An 18,894-nucleotide genomic window follows, 5' to 3' on the forward strand; every position below is an offset into this window, starting at 1 on the left:
TTTCTTTCTTTTGTAGCAAGACTTTATTTTTTGTTGTTGTTGTAACTTTTTTTGTTTGTTTGTTTTTTGTTTTTGATTATTGTTCTTTTGAGATGGGGTTTAGCTATGTTGCCCAGGCTCACCCCAAGTTCCAGGGCTCAAGTGACCTTCTTTAGCCTCTTCAGTATCCTGACTTAATGAAGAAAGAGGAGGTATTGATTAATATTCTGCAACTCTAGTCTGGAACTTTGTCCATACTGGTTTAAATTATCCACAGTATTGCAATTTACTGACACATTTGGTTTCCTTTAGTTATAAAGTTGAATATTTTTAAAAAGTATATTTTAGTTGTTGATGGACTTTTTTTTTTTTTTAATATGTGGCGCTGAGATTCCATTGCCTTCATTCATACATGCTAGTGTGATATTTTATAGTGTGATATTTGGTGATATATTTTTTTTTAAATTTTTTATTGTTGGTTGTTCAAAACATTACATAGTTCTTGATATATCATATTTCACACTTTGATTCAAGTGGGTTATGAACTCCCATTTTTAATACCACTTTTCAACTAAGGTACCCAATATGCCAGATCTTTGAGATGCAAAGATATATAAGGTCTGGGTCTAGTCTTGGTATCTTAGTCTGGTTTTAGAGTTGATAAATGTTTTAACCCAGAAGGCGACATTTGATTAATTGATAGTACAAGTTAGAAGTTTTGGGAAATAGAAGATGAATGTATCTCCTCCTTTCTTTCTTTTTTAATTTTTATTGTTGGTTGTTCAAAACATTACATAGTTCTTGATATATCATATTTCACACTTTGATTCAAGTGGGTTATGAACTCTCATTTTTACCCCGTCTCCTCCTTTCTTTCAGCTGCCATTGGGCAGACAGTGTGTGGAGCATTACCGCCTGCTTCACCGTTACTGTGTGTTTTCCCATGATGAGATGATATGTAAGATGGCGTCTAAGGCTGATGTACTAGATGTTGTAGTGGCTTCAACTGTTCAGAAAGACATGGCCATTATGATTGAAGATGAGAAAGCCTTAAGGGAGACTGTTCGTAAATTGGTAAGGTTTCTCCTCACCTAATTGCATGTCATCCGGGTATAACTTTAATAAGTTACACACTTTAAGAAGTCTTTTTTTAGTGTATTTAATTTCCTTGAAAGCCATTCTAGTAGATGTATAGTAATATATCATTTTTGTTTTTATTTATTGCCTATCTTATTGTGGACTTATTTGCTACCTATTTATCTTTATGTTCAAATGTTTGTACCCCTCCTTTAAAATATTTTTAATTGTAGATGGACATTGTTTTTAAGTGGTGCTGAGGATAAAACCCAGTGCCTCACAGTGAGCCACAACCCCAGCCCATATTAGGCCCTTTTTATTTATTAAATTAGATTGTTCTAAGAGTGCATTATATATTCTGTATACCAGTCCTTTATCAGATAAGTGTTCTGCTAATATTTTCTCCCAGTCTGGTTTATCTTTGGTTCTCCTAGCACTGTCTTTCATAGAATAGAAGGTATTCATTTTGATGAAGTCCATTTTATTTCTTCCTTTGTTGTTGTGCTAGGAATTGAATCCAGGGTTTTGTGCACTCAACCAACTGAGCTATATCCCCAGCCAGATTTCTTCCTTTTGTAGATCATGTTGTGGTTGGGGGTATGGGTCCTACTTTAAAAAAAAAAAACGAAACAAAAAACTTTGCTGCATCCCCAGCACTACCCCCCCCCCCCCCCCCCCCGCCCCCCGCAAGACAGGGTTTTTTGTTGAGTTGCTGGGACTGGTCTTGAACTTTAGATTCTCCTGTCAGTCTCCTGAGTGGCTGGATTATAAACGTGTGCCACCACTCCTGGCTAGAATCTTATAGTTTGAAGACTATATTTAGGCCTTTGATCCATTTCAAGTAATTTTTGTTGTGTGATAAGGTATTGGTCAAAGTTAATTTTTTTTTTCATGCGGATGTCTAATTGTTCCAGCATCATATTTTAAAAAAAGTATCTGTTCATTGTTACCTTGGCATATTGGTTGAAAATCACTTCATACATATGTACATCTGTCCTATTGCTAATGCCATATGCTTCTCATTATTAAGAAGTTTTAAAATCTTGTATCTTTCAAAAACCACCCCTGCCTCCCCTACTGGGGGCTGGGGGTTCAACCCAGGGTGAATGCTCGGGAAACATTTTAACACTGAGCCACATCACCAGCCCCTATGTATTTTGAATTCTGAGCCAAGATCTCACTTGCAGTCCCCTTTATTCATCCTCCCAAGTTTCTGGGATTACAGGTGTGCACCACTTTGCCTGGTTTACAACTTTGTTCTTTATTTTAAAAATAGTTTTGTCTCTTTTATTTTCTTTGAATTAGCTGATTGATTTCTACCAGAATGACTCATTAGGATTTTGTTTGGGACTTTATTAAACCTATAAATAGTTTGGGGATAATTGATACTTTTAACAATACTGAGTCTTTTAGTTCATGAACATGGTATAGTTATGTTTTTCTCTTTTTTGGCATTATTATAAGTGGCACGTTAAAATTTTTTTATTTTCTAATTGCTAACATGTAAAAATACAACTGATGTATTCTGCAACCTCATTAAACTCACTTTTAATTTCTAGTAGATTTTTTTTAGGGTGGGGTGGGGTATCAGGATTGAACTCAGGGACACTCAGCCACTGAGCCACTCAGCCACTGAGCCCAGCCCTATTTTATATTAGAGACAGGGTCTCAACTGAGTTGCTTAGCGCATTGTGTTGCCTAGGCTGGCTTTGAACTCATGATTCTCCTCTGTCAGCCTTCCAAGCCACTAGGATTACAGGCATGCACCACTGCGCCTGGCAATTTCTAGTAGATTTTTTTTAGTACCTTTTTTGTTTATCTTTTTATGTGGTGCTGAGGATCGAGCTCAGTGCCTCACACGTGCGAAGCAAGCATTCTACCACTGAGCCACAACCCCAGCTCTCTAGTAGATTTAAAAAAAAAAAAAAAAAAAAAACTGTACAAATATAGGCTGTCAAAGATCCTTTATATATTTTTTTTTTTAAGAGAGAGAGAATTTTAATATTTAATTTTTAGTTTTCTGCGGACACAACATCTTTGTTTGTATGTGGTGTTGAGGATCGAACCCGGGCCGCACACATGCCAGGCAAGCGTGCTACCGCTTGAGCCACATCCCCAGTCCCTCTAGTAGATTTTTAATGGATATATTTGGGGACAAGTCTTCAAGTAGAATTTAGTTAATTTTTTAAAAATGTGCCTTTTTTGGGTGTATGTTGAAATGTTGACTCTCTGACGTCCATAATGAATTAGTTGCAGGATATCTACCTTCCCCTGATACTTTATAGTTGGGGAAAACTATGCCCAGAGGATTTAAGTGACCTACTAAGCTCATACATTAGTAATTGTAGCTAATCTCATTTTAAACAAAAAATTTCAACTGTCTCCATTCATGACATTCTCAATTATAGATGTAAGACAAAAGAATTACATATTTTAAAAAAACATTAATTAGCATTTTCCTTACTCTCCTTGTTTTTGTTGGTCAATATATTTGTTAGAAGTGAAATAGCCAAAAGGTTAAAATAAAACAGAAGGCTCATAAATTGTCATAACCAGGACTGGCATTTTCATGTTGGATTTGGATCTAGAAGCAGATAATTAGAATAGGTGGTAGAGTTTAGGCTTTGAGTGGCAAAAGATACATCCCACAAGGGCCCTCTAAAAATTGGATGACGTAGAATATAGGTGAAATTCACTGCTTAAGACTATTTTCCCTTGAGAGTCTTACTTTGAAGTTACAGTCTCTTCTATTACACACATTTTATAACCTCATGAGATAATGATATCACTGCATATAACTTTTTCTGTAAAAAATTAAGAGACCACTTAGTAAACAGTTACTGCTTGGGTATCTTTCCCACTTGCTCTTTTATTTTTATTTTTATAGATTATCTAGGAATATCACTATGAAGCTCTATGTAGCATTTTCTCATAAATAGAAAGCTTATCTATTTCTTTTAATCCCCATCTTTGCTGAAGACATGGACAAGGCCATTTTGGAGTGATAAGCAGCTACTCATTGTTAGTCATTCTGTTTTTATACTTAGATCAGAAAAGCCAAACATAAGACCTTACCTTATTAAAAAAGGTGGAGGTCCTTGTTACTTTGTATTCCACACATTTTTGCCCTGCTTCTGTATTTTGGTAAGACTTTTTTTTTTTTTTCCGTTTAGTCTTGGGGGCAAGGAGATTATTGTCCTTTAAAAGTCTCTAAAGTCTACTTCATTTTAGGGAGTAATTGATTCGGAGAGAATGGATTTTGAGTTGTTGCCAGATGATGAGCGACAGTGTATAAAATGCAAAACAACATGCTTCATGTCTGCCATCTCCTGCTCTTGTAAACCTGGCCTGCTTGTTTGCTTGCATCATGTAAAGGAATTGTGTTCCTGTCCTCCTTATAAATATAAACTGCGGTAAGTAAGAGGAATGATTTTCCCCCCTTTATGAAATGCATGGAATCTTTACTAAAAGCTCAGTGATCTCCTTGTTTTCGGGCTAAAATGGTAAGTATAAAATATTAAGTTTTCTCCAGAGCCATGTGTCTCAAAGCTGTTTGGTATTCTTTTTCCAGTTATCGATACACTCTGGATGATCTCTACCCTATGATGAATGCATTGAAGCTTCGAGCAGAATCTTATAATGAATGGGCCTTGAATGTGAACGAAGCTTTGGAGGCAAAAATCAATAAGAAGAAAAGTATGTGGCACAGAAAGTGGGGCTTGCTGAATACCAAATTGGGGCTGATTGTGATGCAGGCAACTTAAAGTTATCAACAAAACAGATTATTAGAAAGAGCTGAAGTCATCCTTGGTTACCACCTCTGTGCAGCCAGGTTTCTAGAACATTGGCAACGCATTTAAAACCAAAGAGTGAATAAAGCAGATGCCCTTACATCAAAAGTGATAACTTAATATATGAATTGTGCTTGATAGTTTATTTAACAATATTGTTAGGAAACACAATAACCTTTTATACCTCTTTGTTTCAGAGATGAAAGCATTTTACATTTCACACAGAATCTCGGGAAAGCTTTTATTTATTTATTATTTTGTTGTATTGAAGCTAGAGGCACTTTAGCACACTGAGCTATATCCCTATCTTTTTATTTTCTTCCTTTGAGATAGGGTCTTGCTAAGTAGTCCACATTGGTCTTGAACTTAGAGTCCTCCTGCCTCCGCCTCCTAAGTTGCTGGGATTACAGGTGTGCACCACCTTGAGTAGATCTTAATATTTTCATATTGAAGACCACTTCTAAACAGTTGTTTAAAATCTTTTTCTCCAGCCAGGCGTGGTGGTGCATGCCTGTAATTTCAGTGACTCGGGAGTCTGAGATAGGAGTATCACAAGTTTGAGGCCAGCCTAAGTGAGACTGTGTCTCAAAATCAAAAAGGCTAGAGGGCTGGGATTGTAACTTATTGGTAGAGCCCTTGTCTCACATGTGTGAGGCACTGGGTTCAATCCCCAGTACCTCCTGCACTGCACCCCTGCCAGTCAGTTTCTTGCCCAGCTGCCACCCCCCCCCCCCCCCCGCCACTCAAATGAATAAGTTTATTTAAGTAATCAATTGATTTCTTTTTATGTTTTGGTATTGGGGATTGATACCAATGGCATCAAAATACTGACCCACATCTTCAACCCCCTTTTTTATGTTTTATTTTCAGATAGTCTCACTAAGTTGCTTAGGGCCTCACTAAATTGCTGAGGCTGGTCTTGAACTTGCAGCCCTCCTGCCTCAGCTTTTCTCAAGTTGCTGGGATTGCAGGCTTATGCCACTATGCCCACTTCAGATGAACAAATTTATTAATGACCATTGCAATAGTGTTCAAGTTATATTTATAGATAAGAGTAGATAAAAGCAATCTCTCAAGCAATCTCTCCTTCAGTTCTATGACAGTACTAATAAATATAATGATCATAAAAAAGGTGACTTTTTTCTTTATTCCTAGGTCTTGTCAGCTTTAAGTCTTTAATTGAAGAATCGGAAATGAAGAAATTCCCAGATAATGATCTTTTGCGTCACCTTCGCTTAGTCACACAAGATGCAGAAAAGTGTGCCTCTGTTGCCCAGCAGTTGCTTAATGGCAAAAGGCAAACTAGGTATGTACTTCTGATCATTTTTGTCACCTAAACTTGGAAACCTGTTTTAACTGATTTTTCCTTCTGTCCCAGATTTCTTTGACATTGGAACCTGTGAATGATGAATAAGGTTCTCATACAGCTTCCTTGGGTTTTTCTTTTGCAGATATCGATCTGGTGGAGGAAAATCCCAAAATCAGTTGACAGTGAATGAACTCCGACAATTTGTGACACAGTTGTATGCTCTTCCATGTGTCCTCAGTCAAACACCACTGCTAAAGGTAATTATAGAGGATGTGTGGGAGTACATTATTAATTCTGTGTTCTGTAAATAAACTTAAATCATTAAATTCTCTTTCCTAATTACTTTGTTCATGTATTTCAAATAAATTTTAATATACATTAAAATTGTGTGTGCATAAAAAAATTATAATGTCTGTAGAAGAGAGATAAAATTCAAAATTTTTATTTTGAAAGTGACCACCAGCTAGTTCTTACAGTTGGTGTAAGGTTTTTTTGTTTTTTGTTTTAAAAAACATAGTCTCTTGTTTTAGCAAGAAACTTGCTACAGTTGGCTTATGTTAGTCGCCTCATTTACTTATATTATTAGTAAAATCAAGGAGGGATGATGGCAGAGGATCACATTGAATGTGAATTAAAGATTCTAAGTCTGAAAGAAGCCAATTCCTGAAATTACTTGTTTATTTATTAGCAATTAAACTCAAGGGTGTTTAACCACTGAGTCATATCCCAAGCCCTTATTTTTTTTTTTTCCAGATAGGTTCTTGTTTAGTTGTTTAGGACCTTGCTGAGTTGCTCAAGCTGGCCTTGAACTTGGGATCCTCCTGCCTCAGCCTCCCAATTTGCTGGGTTACAGGTGTACACCACCATGTCTGGCTTTGAAATTACTACTTTGGTGGGACAGCTTATAATTTGTTGCATTTGCACCAAATGCAATTTGTTTTTGTTTGCTTTTTTCCTTTTAGGATCTCTTGAACCGTGTAGAAGACTTCCAACAACACAGCCAGAAACTACTCTCTGAGGAAATGCCTAGTGCTGCTGAGCTACAGGACTTGCTAGATGTTAGCTTTGAATTTGACGTTGAACTTCCACAGCTTGCTGAGATGCGGATACGCCTGGAGCAGGCCCGTTGGCTAGAAGAAGTGCAGCAAGCTTATCTAGATCCCAGCTCCCTTACTTTAGATGATATGAGACGTCTCATAGACCTGGGAGTGGGGCTGGCCCCATATTCGGCAGTGGAGAAAGCTATGGCCCGGCTGCAAGAACTGCTTACAGTGTCAGAGCACTGGGATGACAAAGCCAAGAGTCTTCTCAAGGCCAGGTAAAAAAAAGTAAACCCATATCCCTATCTTGGGGAAGGTTGAATGATAGTTACATTTTAAAGCATAGAGAGCATAGTTGTTGGCATTTTGCAAGTGTTCAGTTGCTAAAATGCATATAGAATACATGTGGAAATAGCTTAGATATTTTGGCCTACTTTGCAACTTGGGTGAAGAATATTATTATTATTATTAATTTTTATTTTACTCATGATGAAATGAATGATTTAAATGAACTACCTCCTCTAGGGATAAGATTTAATGAAATTTTTCTGGATCCCAATGAGACTGTCTTCAAGAGAAGAACACGTTTACAAATAGGTGGAAATGTTTAAACCAATAAGTGGGGTGTCAGGAAGTCTTAAGAGAAGTAGCTGAGAGATAACATGTAGATAATGCAGCTTTTCTATAGAAACAGGACTGTACATTTTGTGCTATTGATTTAGTAATTCAGGATACTTTATCTGTTTTTGAGGTTTAGATTTAGATTGTACACAGGGAGGGAGAAGAGAGAATGAAGCTTCTTTCCTACTCTTGCTTTTTCTGATCGATTTTTGTTGGTCCTCTTGACAACATAAAGCATTGAAATTATCTAGGTTATAGACCTAGATGGTTTTGGTACTCTGCTTTGAATGTGTTAATATCTTGTAGAATTTCACTTTGTCCTTAGTGAAACTCTGAATTTTGACAGTTTATCTAGTTTAACGTAGAAGAGATGTCTGTCAGTAAGTTGTTTACCTTGTGCAGATGAAAATTTGAGTTTATACCATCATAAGATCAGGTCCAAGTAGAGCTTAAATGCTTTATTGAGTCATTTGCTTTTTAATCCTATTTGTGATTATACAGCAATTAAAATTTAATTTTATATCTAATAACCAGTGCCATTTGCAGATTTATTTGCCATACTTAATTTCTTATTTTTTAAAATGAGGGGTCTTTTTTAGCTTTTTTAGTAACCATAAGAAAAATGAACCTTCATAGAAAATGCTGAGAAGCCTTTTTGTTTAATTTATGTAGACCACGGCATTCGTTGAACAGCCTTGCTACAGCTGTAAAGGAGATCGAGGAGATCCCCGCATATCTGCCCAATGGTGCAGCCCTGAAAGATTCAGTGCAAAAAGCCAGAGACTGGCTTCAGGATGTCGAGGCTCTGCAGGTTGGTTTAAAAACAAAAGAAAATGTCCCAGATTTGTAAGTGCATCTATGAAGAGCAATAATTGACAAGCAGGTTTTTTGGGGGGAGAAGGGTATGTGTGTGTGTGTGTGTGTGTGTGTTGGTTTTTGGATTTTGTTTTTGGTACTAGAAATAAATGGAATAGAATCTTCAGTTAGTGGTAGGCAGTCCTGTTTTGGAGTAATAAAATTACATTAGGATATATATTTTTTTGGTACCAGGGATTGAACCCAAGGGTCTTAATCACTGAGCCACATTCCCCAGCCCTTTTTATTTTGAGACAGGGTTTTGCTCACTTGTTTAGGCCCTTGCTAAGTTGCTGAGGCTGGCTTTGAACTTGGGATCCTCCCACATCAGCCTCCTGAGTCACTGAGATTACAGGTGTGTGCCATGGCTCCCAGCTAATAATTGACATGTTATTAAGGATGGTGTGTGGAATCTTATTTCACTGCACAGATTGAGTGTTTTTTTTTTTTTTTTTTTTTTTAAAGAGTTGAGACCCAAATACTGATTCTTTTCAGCCTTTTGGGATATACTTACCTGTTATTATCCTGACCCATTGGATCAAATATTTAAAGCATAGACAATTCAACCCACTTTTTGGAGTCTTTCTTGAGTACTTGGTTGCAGATCAAGGGAAAAAAAAGAAAAGAAAAAGTTGTTGAGAGAAAAAGGTATGGTTGCCTTTACCCTCTCACCACCCTCTCCCCCCCCAAAAAAAAAGAAAGAAAGAAAATGGGTTTCAAAGTTATATCCAAAGTAATTATCACCAATTAAGTAATTATGTGGCCCTTTGCTAGATGTTTGTTGGATATAATGTTTTAAAAAGAGAGTTATATTTGGGCTAGGAATGTAGCTAAGTGATAGAGACCTTGCCTAAAATACATGAGATCTTGTGTTCAGTCCTCAGTACTGTCTGCTGTGTTTCCTTCCACCCCCAACTCCAGTTCACTTGAAACATTAGTAAGGTTCAGAAAAAATGCCTTCTATGATTTACCCAATTTTTAGCTGGATAACAATTTGAAAAGCAGTTGGTGGGGGAAATGGGTGTCTTCTTTTGTCTTTGTAATTATTGTAGGTTTGATGGACCTTTTGAGGGAGGAAAAAGAGCCTCAAGTTTCTTTTCAGATTTTAGTAATAAAACACTCTTGTTTTCTAAATATTTGTGTAATTTTAATTGATGCTTATTGACCACTTGTTAATAAGAAATACCAAATGGGACATTTGTAAATAAATGTTTGCAACAAAATATCTGGGACTCTGTTCTGGTTAACAGGGCTAAAAAGAAGATACATTGTTTGAGGGATATTATGTAATTAAAATGTAATCCTAGCAAGACAAAAGTATTTTACATGCATGTAAACGCCCAAGGAGTTGTAGTTGCAGGCTCTTCTCAATAGTTGTTGATGTTATAGTAATTGTAGTCATAGCCCTCTTTTCACTCAGTGATTGGTAGCAACCAGAAGGTGAGGTCATGCAAATGGAGAGGCTAGCTTATTTAAATCAGAAAGCAAGGAAATGCTTCTGGATAGGTATATTGCATTCATTTCTTTGCAATAGTGTCCTTAAGACCAAAAAGCAAGTTTTGCTTCTTACTTGAAAAAAAATAGCCTTGCCTTTTCTTGCATAGATTTGATTAACAACAGGGAACCAATCCACTTGATAGTTAGATTATTTATTCTGGAAGGTTATGGAGTATTCTTTTTCCTGCCTCAGCCTCTGGAGCCACTGGAATTATAAGCGTGCACAGCTGTGCCCAGCTGTGGGAGGCTGTCACATCATGTGACCAGCGTTTTTCCCTCCTGATCTGTTGAGGCATTATCAGTCATCCCTGTTGATCTGGCTACTTTTAAGTGGCTGAAGACGGTAGCCCCAATCTTGAGGGTAGTAAAAATGTAGCCAAATGTGTCTCCATGCGTGGGCGTGCCTTCCTATATCTCCAGGAATTGAGTTACCTTACCTGTCCTTGTAACCCTGCCCTTCTTGACCTTCATTGGATGGAAATTTCTAAAGAATCTAGAGTCCCCCCAATAAAAGTCCACTCCGAAACGTGCTCATTCTCTCTCACCAGCCTCTTATGATATTCCTCCCTTTCCCGTTTAGGGAGCTTGAGGCTGAGGGCAGAGGAGCCGAATTTAAAGGTAAATGGTGCATTTGTGTTTTATTTGATATATTAGGAAATTCACTTGAGAGACCTCTAGTTTAGCTGTCTCCGCTGGCTGCGGCCAGTACCCAGCAACTCCATATTCTTCTAAATAACAATCATAGGAATGGCATGTGACTCATGAGTCAAATACTTTTTATTTTAAATGTCCATCAGAAATTTATGCCCTAACAGATTCATTTCTTTAAGAATAAATATGAAAGAGCATAAATATTCAACTGCCCAGTTTACCCTGTTGCCCTAGAAATGACTTTTAGGGTTGTCTAATCCCTTGCACCTAATTGGTATAGCTCTTTTTATTTTTTTCCTTTAACTCATGGAGTTCTCCCCATCCTATTTTTTCCCCCTCGTTTCACTGTCCAGTCTAATTTTCCTGAGGTGTGCTCCACCTTCTGGATTTTTCTGGTTAAGAGATTCTTTGTGGTGTGTTCTGTCTTCTATATTTTCTACAATTGGAGTTAGTTTCAAAGCCTTGCTGGATTTGAGTTAAATATGTTTAACTAGAATAAATACATCCATATGTGAGATGGTGATGTATCTGGAAGACTGACCATTAGCCATGTTAAGTTTTACCATTGTATTAGAGCAACACTGGTGCAGTTCATCCCCCATAACCTGATGCTTTTATTCTTCTTCCAGTTTGGCATTATCATTCTCAAATTGTGGTTCCTGGACCAGCAACATTAGCATCACCAGCAGCAGCAGCATCACCTGGGAACTTGTTAGAAATGCAAATTCATGGACCCTTCCCTCACCTACTGAATCAGAATGTCTGGGGATGGGGCCCAGGAAACTGTGTTTAAACAAGCTTTCCAGATGATTCTTATGCATGCTAAAGTTTAAGAACCACTGGGCTTTCTCAACTCAGATTTTAGTTTCCTGAATAATTTATTCTGGGTTACTTTAATTCATCATTGGTGAGTGGATTGGAGAAAAATACTTTTTTGTTGCTTTTTAAAATATAAGTCAGCATATGAAAGGCTTGGGTCACTGTAAGCTTTTATTTCTGTTGAATTTTTTCAGACAGTCCATAGGGACCAATGTAACAAGTCAATTTAGAATGACATAAATAGAACAAAGAGACACCATAGTGTTTGTCATGTTGACATTCCATTGGAACATCTGGGAATTAAACATGTTGAAGTCATGGAGTAATTTGAATTGGTCCATTGATCATGGACCATCTGAATTATGCTTTTCTTGTTTTACATGGAATGTTTTTTTTTCTTCCCTAAATTGCTATAATTTTTTTTTAATTTATTAGGCTGGAGGACGTGTGCCAGTGTTAGACACACTCATAGAACTTGTTACAAGAGGTCGATCTATCCCAGTTCATCTAAATTCTTTGCCAAGACTGGAATCACTAGTAGCTGAAGTTCAGGCTTGGAAAGAATGTGCTGCTAATACATTCTTGACTGAAAATTCTCCATATTCTCTCTTAGAGGTAAGTTTACAGCGGGCTCACTTGGAAGCACTAAAATCTCCTAGCTTGGTAAAATATGTGGTCTATCATATACAAAAGTCACACCGTTACTTATGAATCTGTGTTCTGAATTGTTTTTAGCAATCTTAAATTATTTTTGGATACCTGTTGGCATTCAGTGTCTAAAGTTAAAGACCATTTTTTCATTTAAATTCCTCTATCTTTGTTGAAATTGTACTTTTAAACTTAGTTGTACTTCACTACCAGATTAGAAAACACCTATTTCATAAAGTGCTTTATCTGTACTTTTTTATTATATTTTTTTCTAAGCTGATGCTCATGCATCATCACTAGAATCTGTGATATATTGCATATTTTTACCTATTTAATTGAGTCTGGAATCAAAGTAAATATTTTGTAAGCAATCCTGTCTTCCTTTCCTTTCCCTATTCTTCCTTCTTTCCTTTTTTTAATAGACTAGTCTTTTATTTAGCTTTATCTTAAACCCATTTTGCTGATGTTTGTGCTTTGTCCCGCATTAGGTGCTGTGTCCTCGATGTGATATTGGCCTTTTGGGATTGAAAAGAAAGCAGAGAAAGTTAAAGGAGCCCTTGCCAAGTGGGAAGAAGAAAAGCACCAAATTGGAGAGTTTGAGTGACCTGGAGAGGGCTTTAAGTGAAAGCAAAGAGACTGCTTCAGCTGTGCGTAGTAGGGTTTTTTCTTCTCCTTTATTATTGGAAAGGATATATATATATATATATATATATATATATATATATTTGTAGATGGACAGAATGCCTTTATTTTATTTGCTTATTTTTAATGTGGTGCTAAGGATCAAACCCAGTGCCTCACACATGCTAGGCAAGCGCTCTGCTGCTGAGCTACAGCCCCAGCCCTGGGAAGGATAATTTTTAACCCTTTCAGATATACAGGTATACTGGGAAGGCAAGTAGAATAAAGTGCTCAGTTTTATTAGAAATTGTCAAGTATAAAAGATTTATACTTGCCAGGATACCTGGCATGGTAGCACATGCCTATAATCTCAACTACTTAGGAGGCTGAGGCAAGAGATTCACAAGACCAGATTTGGCAACATAGACTGTCTCACAAAACAAAAACAACATCATCATAAACAAAACCAAAAAACCCTACCAAAACAGAAAGATGTCAGGGATGGGGGGAATTAGCTTAGTGGTAAAGTGCTTGTCTGGCATTCACAAGGCTCTGGGTTTGATGCCCAGCATTGCTTATCTGAGTCTGACCTGCATTTAGTAAAACTGTTGATTCAAGATATCATCTTCAAGTTAATGAGTCAAGTCAAGCTCATGTTCAATGAACAGTATTAGGATAAAAGAAGATAGCTGCATGATTTGGAAGCCGTTTTTGTGTGGTGCTGGGAATGGAACCCAGAGCTTTCCACATGCTAAGCAAGCACTCTACTATAAAACTACACTCCCAGCCTGATTTGGATGCTTTTATTGGCACAAAGTATGGCCCATTACAGAGCAGAATACATCACCTGTTGCTTAAGGATGGGATAAGTTCTGGGAAGTGTGACATTAGGTAGTTTTGTTGTGTGAACATCATAGAGTGTACCCTTAAAACTAATAGGGGTACAGTGTCAGTAGGCAGTATAATCTTACAGGAACACTGCCATATATACAGTCTATTGTTGACCATAACATTATGTAGCAAGCAACCTGCTGTTGGAACTGACTGAATGGGTTCATCTTTGGGCCAGGGCTCCTTTTCTCCTGTTTGGTTTTTTGTAGCTCACTGACCTCTTACGATCGATGTGGGATTGCATTGGTTTATTTATATATTTGACACATTCTTTCTTTGGGGTATATTTATATATTTCTGCAACCCAAGCACTGTTTTGGTGTAGTTACTGTAGTTCACAGATATAATAGTGAACCTACACTATTATATCTGTGCTTCATTTTTGTAAAGACTGAGTCATAGTCCCTTTTCCCCGAAATGCATATATGTCTGTCTGAAACACTGTGTGTAGTCAGTCTCTGCCCATCTAGTCCATGGACTCTGGTTTAAGAGCTCCTCCTATGCACACATGGCAGAACCCTGAAAGGTCAGTCACTTGCTTTCCATTTTTTGGTTACAAGAGGGCACCTTGTTATTAGATAACATATATATTGCTGAACATCATGTTCATTTTCAAAAAGATTTTTTAAAAAAATATATCACAGGTTTGTTACTTAGTATACTTTTGGAACTATTTTTTATTGTCCCCCCCCCCCCCTCATAGATTTTCTTCCTCAATCTCAAAAAGAGACAATAATTTATTCTGGTCTTATAATTCATGGTGTGACTGAAAGAGGATGGGTGGATATGATCACTGGGAATGGTTTCACCTGTGATAAATTAACATTTTAAAGACTTGAGAAAACAGAATAGGTCCTGCATCTGATAGCTTTTTAAAAAAAAATCTGTTTCCCTTCATGTATCTGTTTTCTTTAGTAATATGCTAGAGGAGGGCTTTAATGGTCTAGCTTTTGATTGAAGTGATGGCCAACTCTGACATGGTACAAATTTGAATTTGCCACCTTTATACTCTACTTTTACTTCATGATGGATAGTGAATAAATCTGTAATGCTTGGGCTTGCTTGTTTACTGGAGGCCTTATAGATAGAAAGTGCTTTAGTCTGTGCATGTAAAAAGTTTCACTTATGGGCAGCTTGTAAATGGTCATTTTAGCTTAATGACTATGAAGTTGATTGTGTTTGTTTTCAAGACAAGGTGACTGAACTCTGCTGGGTCATGGCTCTCTTTAATAAAGAAGAAAGGCTTTAGGAATACATTCAACTTGCTGCAAAATGGCAGCTTTGCAGATTACTTGTTGTTGTGTTTGCATTAAATGATCTTAGTTTAGTATGCGTGTGTACATGTAATAAAATCTGAGCTGGACGTGGTGGTAAACACCTGTATGAGCAACTCTGGAAGCTGAGGCAGAAGGATTAAAAATTCAAAGCCAGCCTCAGCAATTTAGCAAGGCTCTGAGCAATTTAGTGAGACCCTGCCTCAAAAAAAAGGCTGGGGACACATGGTTCAGTGGTTAAGCACCCGAGTTCAATCCCTGGTACGGAAAAGAAAGAAAGAAGGAGGAGAGAGAGGGAGGGAGGGAGGAAAAGAAAATAAATCTGGTTAAAAGGTTTTTTTTTTTCTTTTTAAATGAGGACTCTAGTTTCATTGCCTGTAATTGCTGTACTCAGCACACATGGAAGACCTCAGCATTGAAGAGCAGTTAGACATACACTAGTACTGTGTAATGGCTGGCCTAAGAGACCTCTATATCATGTACCTTTCTAGAAGAATGCAAAAGCTAATGGGACTAAAAACAAGTGGAGAGCCTCAGAAATGAGCTCACATGGAGTATAAAAAAAGGTCTCAATATTTCCAGAGAAGTAAATTTTCTAAGAGGTAAATGTACATAGATGTTGGATTTTAAGAAGTGATGTAAAGTAATTGCTCATACTGTGCTTCTTATGCCCCAGGCAGAGTGATCTATCTCACATATCACAGCTAATCATCATTGCGGTCCTGTGAGGTGCACACTATTTTCATCTCTATTTTATAGAGAGTGGAATATGTTCCCCACAGTTCCTTGCACTTCAGTGTGAGGCTGAGCCAGGCTTTGAATGCAGATAAACTACTGTGGGGCCCTTTCTGTTAACTACTAGGACCTTGAGTTCTGGGGAAGGCAATTTCTTTATGATACCATCCTCTCTTTTCAGATGGCAACACTTGGGGAAGCTCGCCTAAGGGAAATGGAAGCTTTGCAGTCTCTTAGACTTGCCAATGAAGGGAAGTTGCTGTCACCTGCCCAAGATGTGGAGATGAAAGTCTGCCTATGTCAGAAGGCCCCAGCTACCCCTATGATCCAGTGTGAACTCTGCAGGGATGCTTTCCACACTAGCTGTGTGGCGGTACCCAGTATTTCTCAAAGCCTCCGAATCTGGCTTTGTCCCCATTGTCGGAGGTCAGAGAAACCTCCATTAGAGAAAATTCTTCCCTTGCTGGCCTCCCTGCAGCGTATCCGAGTTCGCCTTCCTGAGGGAGATGCACTTCGATACATGATCGAAAGAACCGTGAACTGGCAACACAGAGCCCAGCAACTGCTCTCGTCAGGGAATCTAAAATTTGTGCAAGACCGTGTGGGCTCAGGACTGTTATATAGCAGATGGCAAGCCTCAGCAGGACAGGTGTCAGAGACCAACAAGGTGAGTCTGGACTCCTCAGGTTTTGGGAATCTCTGTACCTTTCTCCTGATCCTGGTGTCACTGTTTGTTCCCTTGGTAATCACTTTGTGTTACCAGCACTCGCGGCACCCACGGCTTCCTACTTGAAGGATGTGCTCATCTGCCATATCCTTTTAGTTTCCTCCGCTCCTAACAGTTGTTGCCTAGGCACTCCATTTCCACAGAACAAATGTTCACCTTTTCATATATACAAGTATTTGTTCCATTTATATGTCTGTTAACCCAAATGTGTATTTCATGTGTGTATATATCTTTTTTTAAAATTTTTAGTTGTTGATGGACCTTTATTTCATTAATTTATATTATTTTATATGTGGTGCTGAGAATCGATCCCAATGCCTTGCACATGCTAGGCAAATGCTTTGTCACTGAGCCGCAACCCCAGCCCATATGTGTGTATTTTAAATTATTGTTTGACTACAAATTTGGCACCTGCCCCCGTTTTCCCTCATGGAATTTGCTGAGAGTGGAAGAGCTTCTTGCCTTCTGTGTATTCAGCCTTTGAGAAAGAATAATTTTTGGAAGTATTGGAGTCCTTTATTTCTTCAGTAGAAAGGCTGTGGGTTTTAATACCTTGTGCATTCTTTCTGCCAAAGCCAGATTCCCTGACCATCACTGGAGGAAGGGGTAGGCCGCTTTCTGTCTTCCTCCATTGAAGCTGCAGGAGAAGAATGTGAAGATACCAGGAAAGCACAGTCAGAATGACAATAGTCAGTCTTTTTATAATTTGACTTTTAAATCTAGTACATAGTTCTCTATCAGAGATAATTACAGTGCTCTTGTGCCATTAAGAACACAGACATGAACTAAATGAATTCAATCTTCAGCAACTTAAGGGTTAAGGAACCAAAAATGCCTTTGTCATATTTGTTTCCTTGGTTTTTGTGTTTTTATTTCTTTCCAGGCCTTAAAAATAAATACAGTGCCTGGCACATACCAGATGATCAATTAAATACTCACTGCATAGATAAATTGGAGCTATCTATATCGTGGAATTGCTTGTGTTTTTTTACACAAGGTTTGCTAGGATTATATCAGTAAAGGCAAAGGACACAACTGTTATTTATTAAATCATGGTCGAAGGAATGTTTCCCTATTTCCTTTAAATACAGGAGAAGATAGGGAGGTGGATGTGAATGATTTTGACAAATTCTCCTTTGATCTGTTCAGAGGGGTACTTGACTACGTATATTGTATTGTAATCTTCAATAAGGATAATTACATAAGGTTATATGATCTGTTCTCAGAGAAAGTGGCTTATTTCCCAGTGGTCTTCTTTACCTTTCTGAATTCAGTCCAAGTAAAACTGGGAAGATTAAAGGCTTGGTCTTCTGGACAAAGAATTGTTGAGTTGGTCAGTTTAGAAACACCAGGAGACTCCTCAGTTTGGGAGAATTAGCCTTTCTTTTTCCCAGTTACCTTCCTGATAACCCAAGTTACTTTCCTTAGGTTGGTGCCAGTATTTTTAATCCTGAAAAGGCCTTGTTGTAAGATGTTTTTCTTCCATTAGGTATCTCAGCCTCCTGGTACAACATCTTTTTCCTTGCCTGATGACTGGGAAAATAGGACCTCATATTTACACTCTCCCTTCTCTACTGGACGGAGTTGTGTCCCTCTCCATGGTTTGTGAATCATTATTATCATTACTACTACTACTACTACTACTGCTACTGGTATTTTGAGGACTGGAGAGTAACAGGTCATCTAGATATAACCAAGTCTTTTGTTGTAGAGGATCAGGTACAATAAAAAACTTTATCCTTCCATTAGGGATGTTGAGGCAAGAAGACCGTAAGTTCAAGGCTAGCCTGGGAAACTTATTGAGACCCCGTCTCAAATAAAAAATAAAAAGGGCTGGAGATGTAGCTCAGTGGTAGGGAAAAAATAAAATGAAAATCAACTTTGAGCCCCCTTTCTTTCTCTTCCTTTCGGTACAAGCTAGCAGCTTGTTTCTGAGTTTTCTAGTAGAAGCTGTCAAGGTAGAGGTACTGTCTTTTAGGGATGGAACCCAGGATGCTGTATCACTGAGCTACATCCCAACCCCTTTTATCTTTTTGCTACCCGGGATTGAACCCAGGGGCACTTAACCATTAACCACATCCCCAGCCCTTTTTTAAAATATTTTTTTAGTTGTGGATGGACACAGTATCTTTATTTTTAGTGCTGAGGATTGAGCCCAGGGCCTCACACATGCCAGGCAAGCGCTCTACTACTGAATTACAATTCCAGCCCCACGCCAGCCCTTTAGAGACAGTTGCTTAGGGCCTCACTGAGTTGCTGAGGCTGGCTTTAAAATTCTCCTCTGTCTCAGCCTCTCTAACTACTGGGATTACAGGCTTGCACCCCATGCCCGGCCCTTTTATTTTTTTACTTGGAGACA

At 38.0% G+C, this 18,894-nt stretch overlaps 1 protein-coding gene across 1 annotated transcript in view; it reads left to right on the top strand.

The window, feature by feature from the left end:
• Window positions 1-18,894, top strand: part of Kdm5b (lysine demethylase 5B) — a 75,689-nt gene that overhangs the window by 51,510 nt on the left and 5,285 nt on the right. Inside the window, exons 14-24 of the mRNA XM_027945575.3 lie at window positions 859-1,053; window positions 4,288-4,469; window positions 4,628-4,752; window positions 6,003-6,153; window positions 6,299-6,413; window positions 7,119-7,474; window positions 8,490-8,628; window positions 12,075-12,254; window positions 12,776-12,934; window positions 15,990-16,475; window positions 18,025-18,136. Of these exons, the coding sequence (XP_027801376.1) occupies window positions 859-1,053; window positions 4,288-4,469; window positions 4,628-4,752; window positions 6,003-6,153; window positions 6,299-6,413; window positions 7,119-7,474; window positions 8,490-8,628; window positions 12,075-12,254; window positions 12,776-12,934; window positions 15,990-16,475; window positions 18,025-18,136 (2,200 nt within the window). The remainder of the gene's footprint in view (window positions 1-858; window positions 1,054-4,287; window positions 4,470-4,627; window positions 4,753-6,002; window positions 6,154-6,298; window positions 6,414-7,118; window positions 7,475-8,489; window positions 8,629-12,074; window positions 12,255-12,775; window positions 12,935-15,989; window positions 16,476-18,024; window positions 18,137-18,894) is intronic.

This window comes from Marmota flaviventris, chromosome 12 (assembly GCF_047511675.1).
Source record: "Marmota flaviventris isolate mMarFla1 chromosome 12, mMarFla1.hap1, whole genome shotgun sequence".
In the NCBI taxonomy this organism is placed as follows: domain Eukaryota; kingdom Metazoa; phylum Chordata; class Mammalia; order Rodentia; family Sciuridae; genus Marmota; species Marmota flaviventris.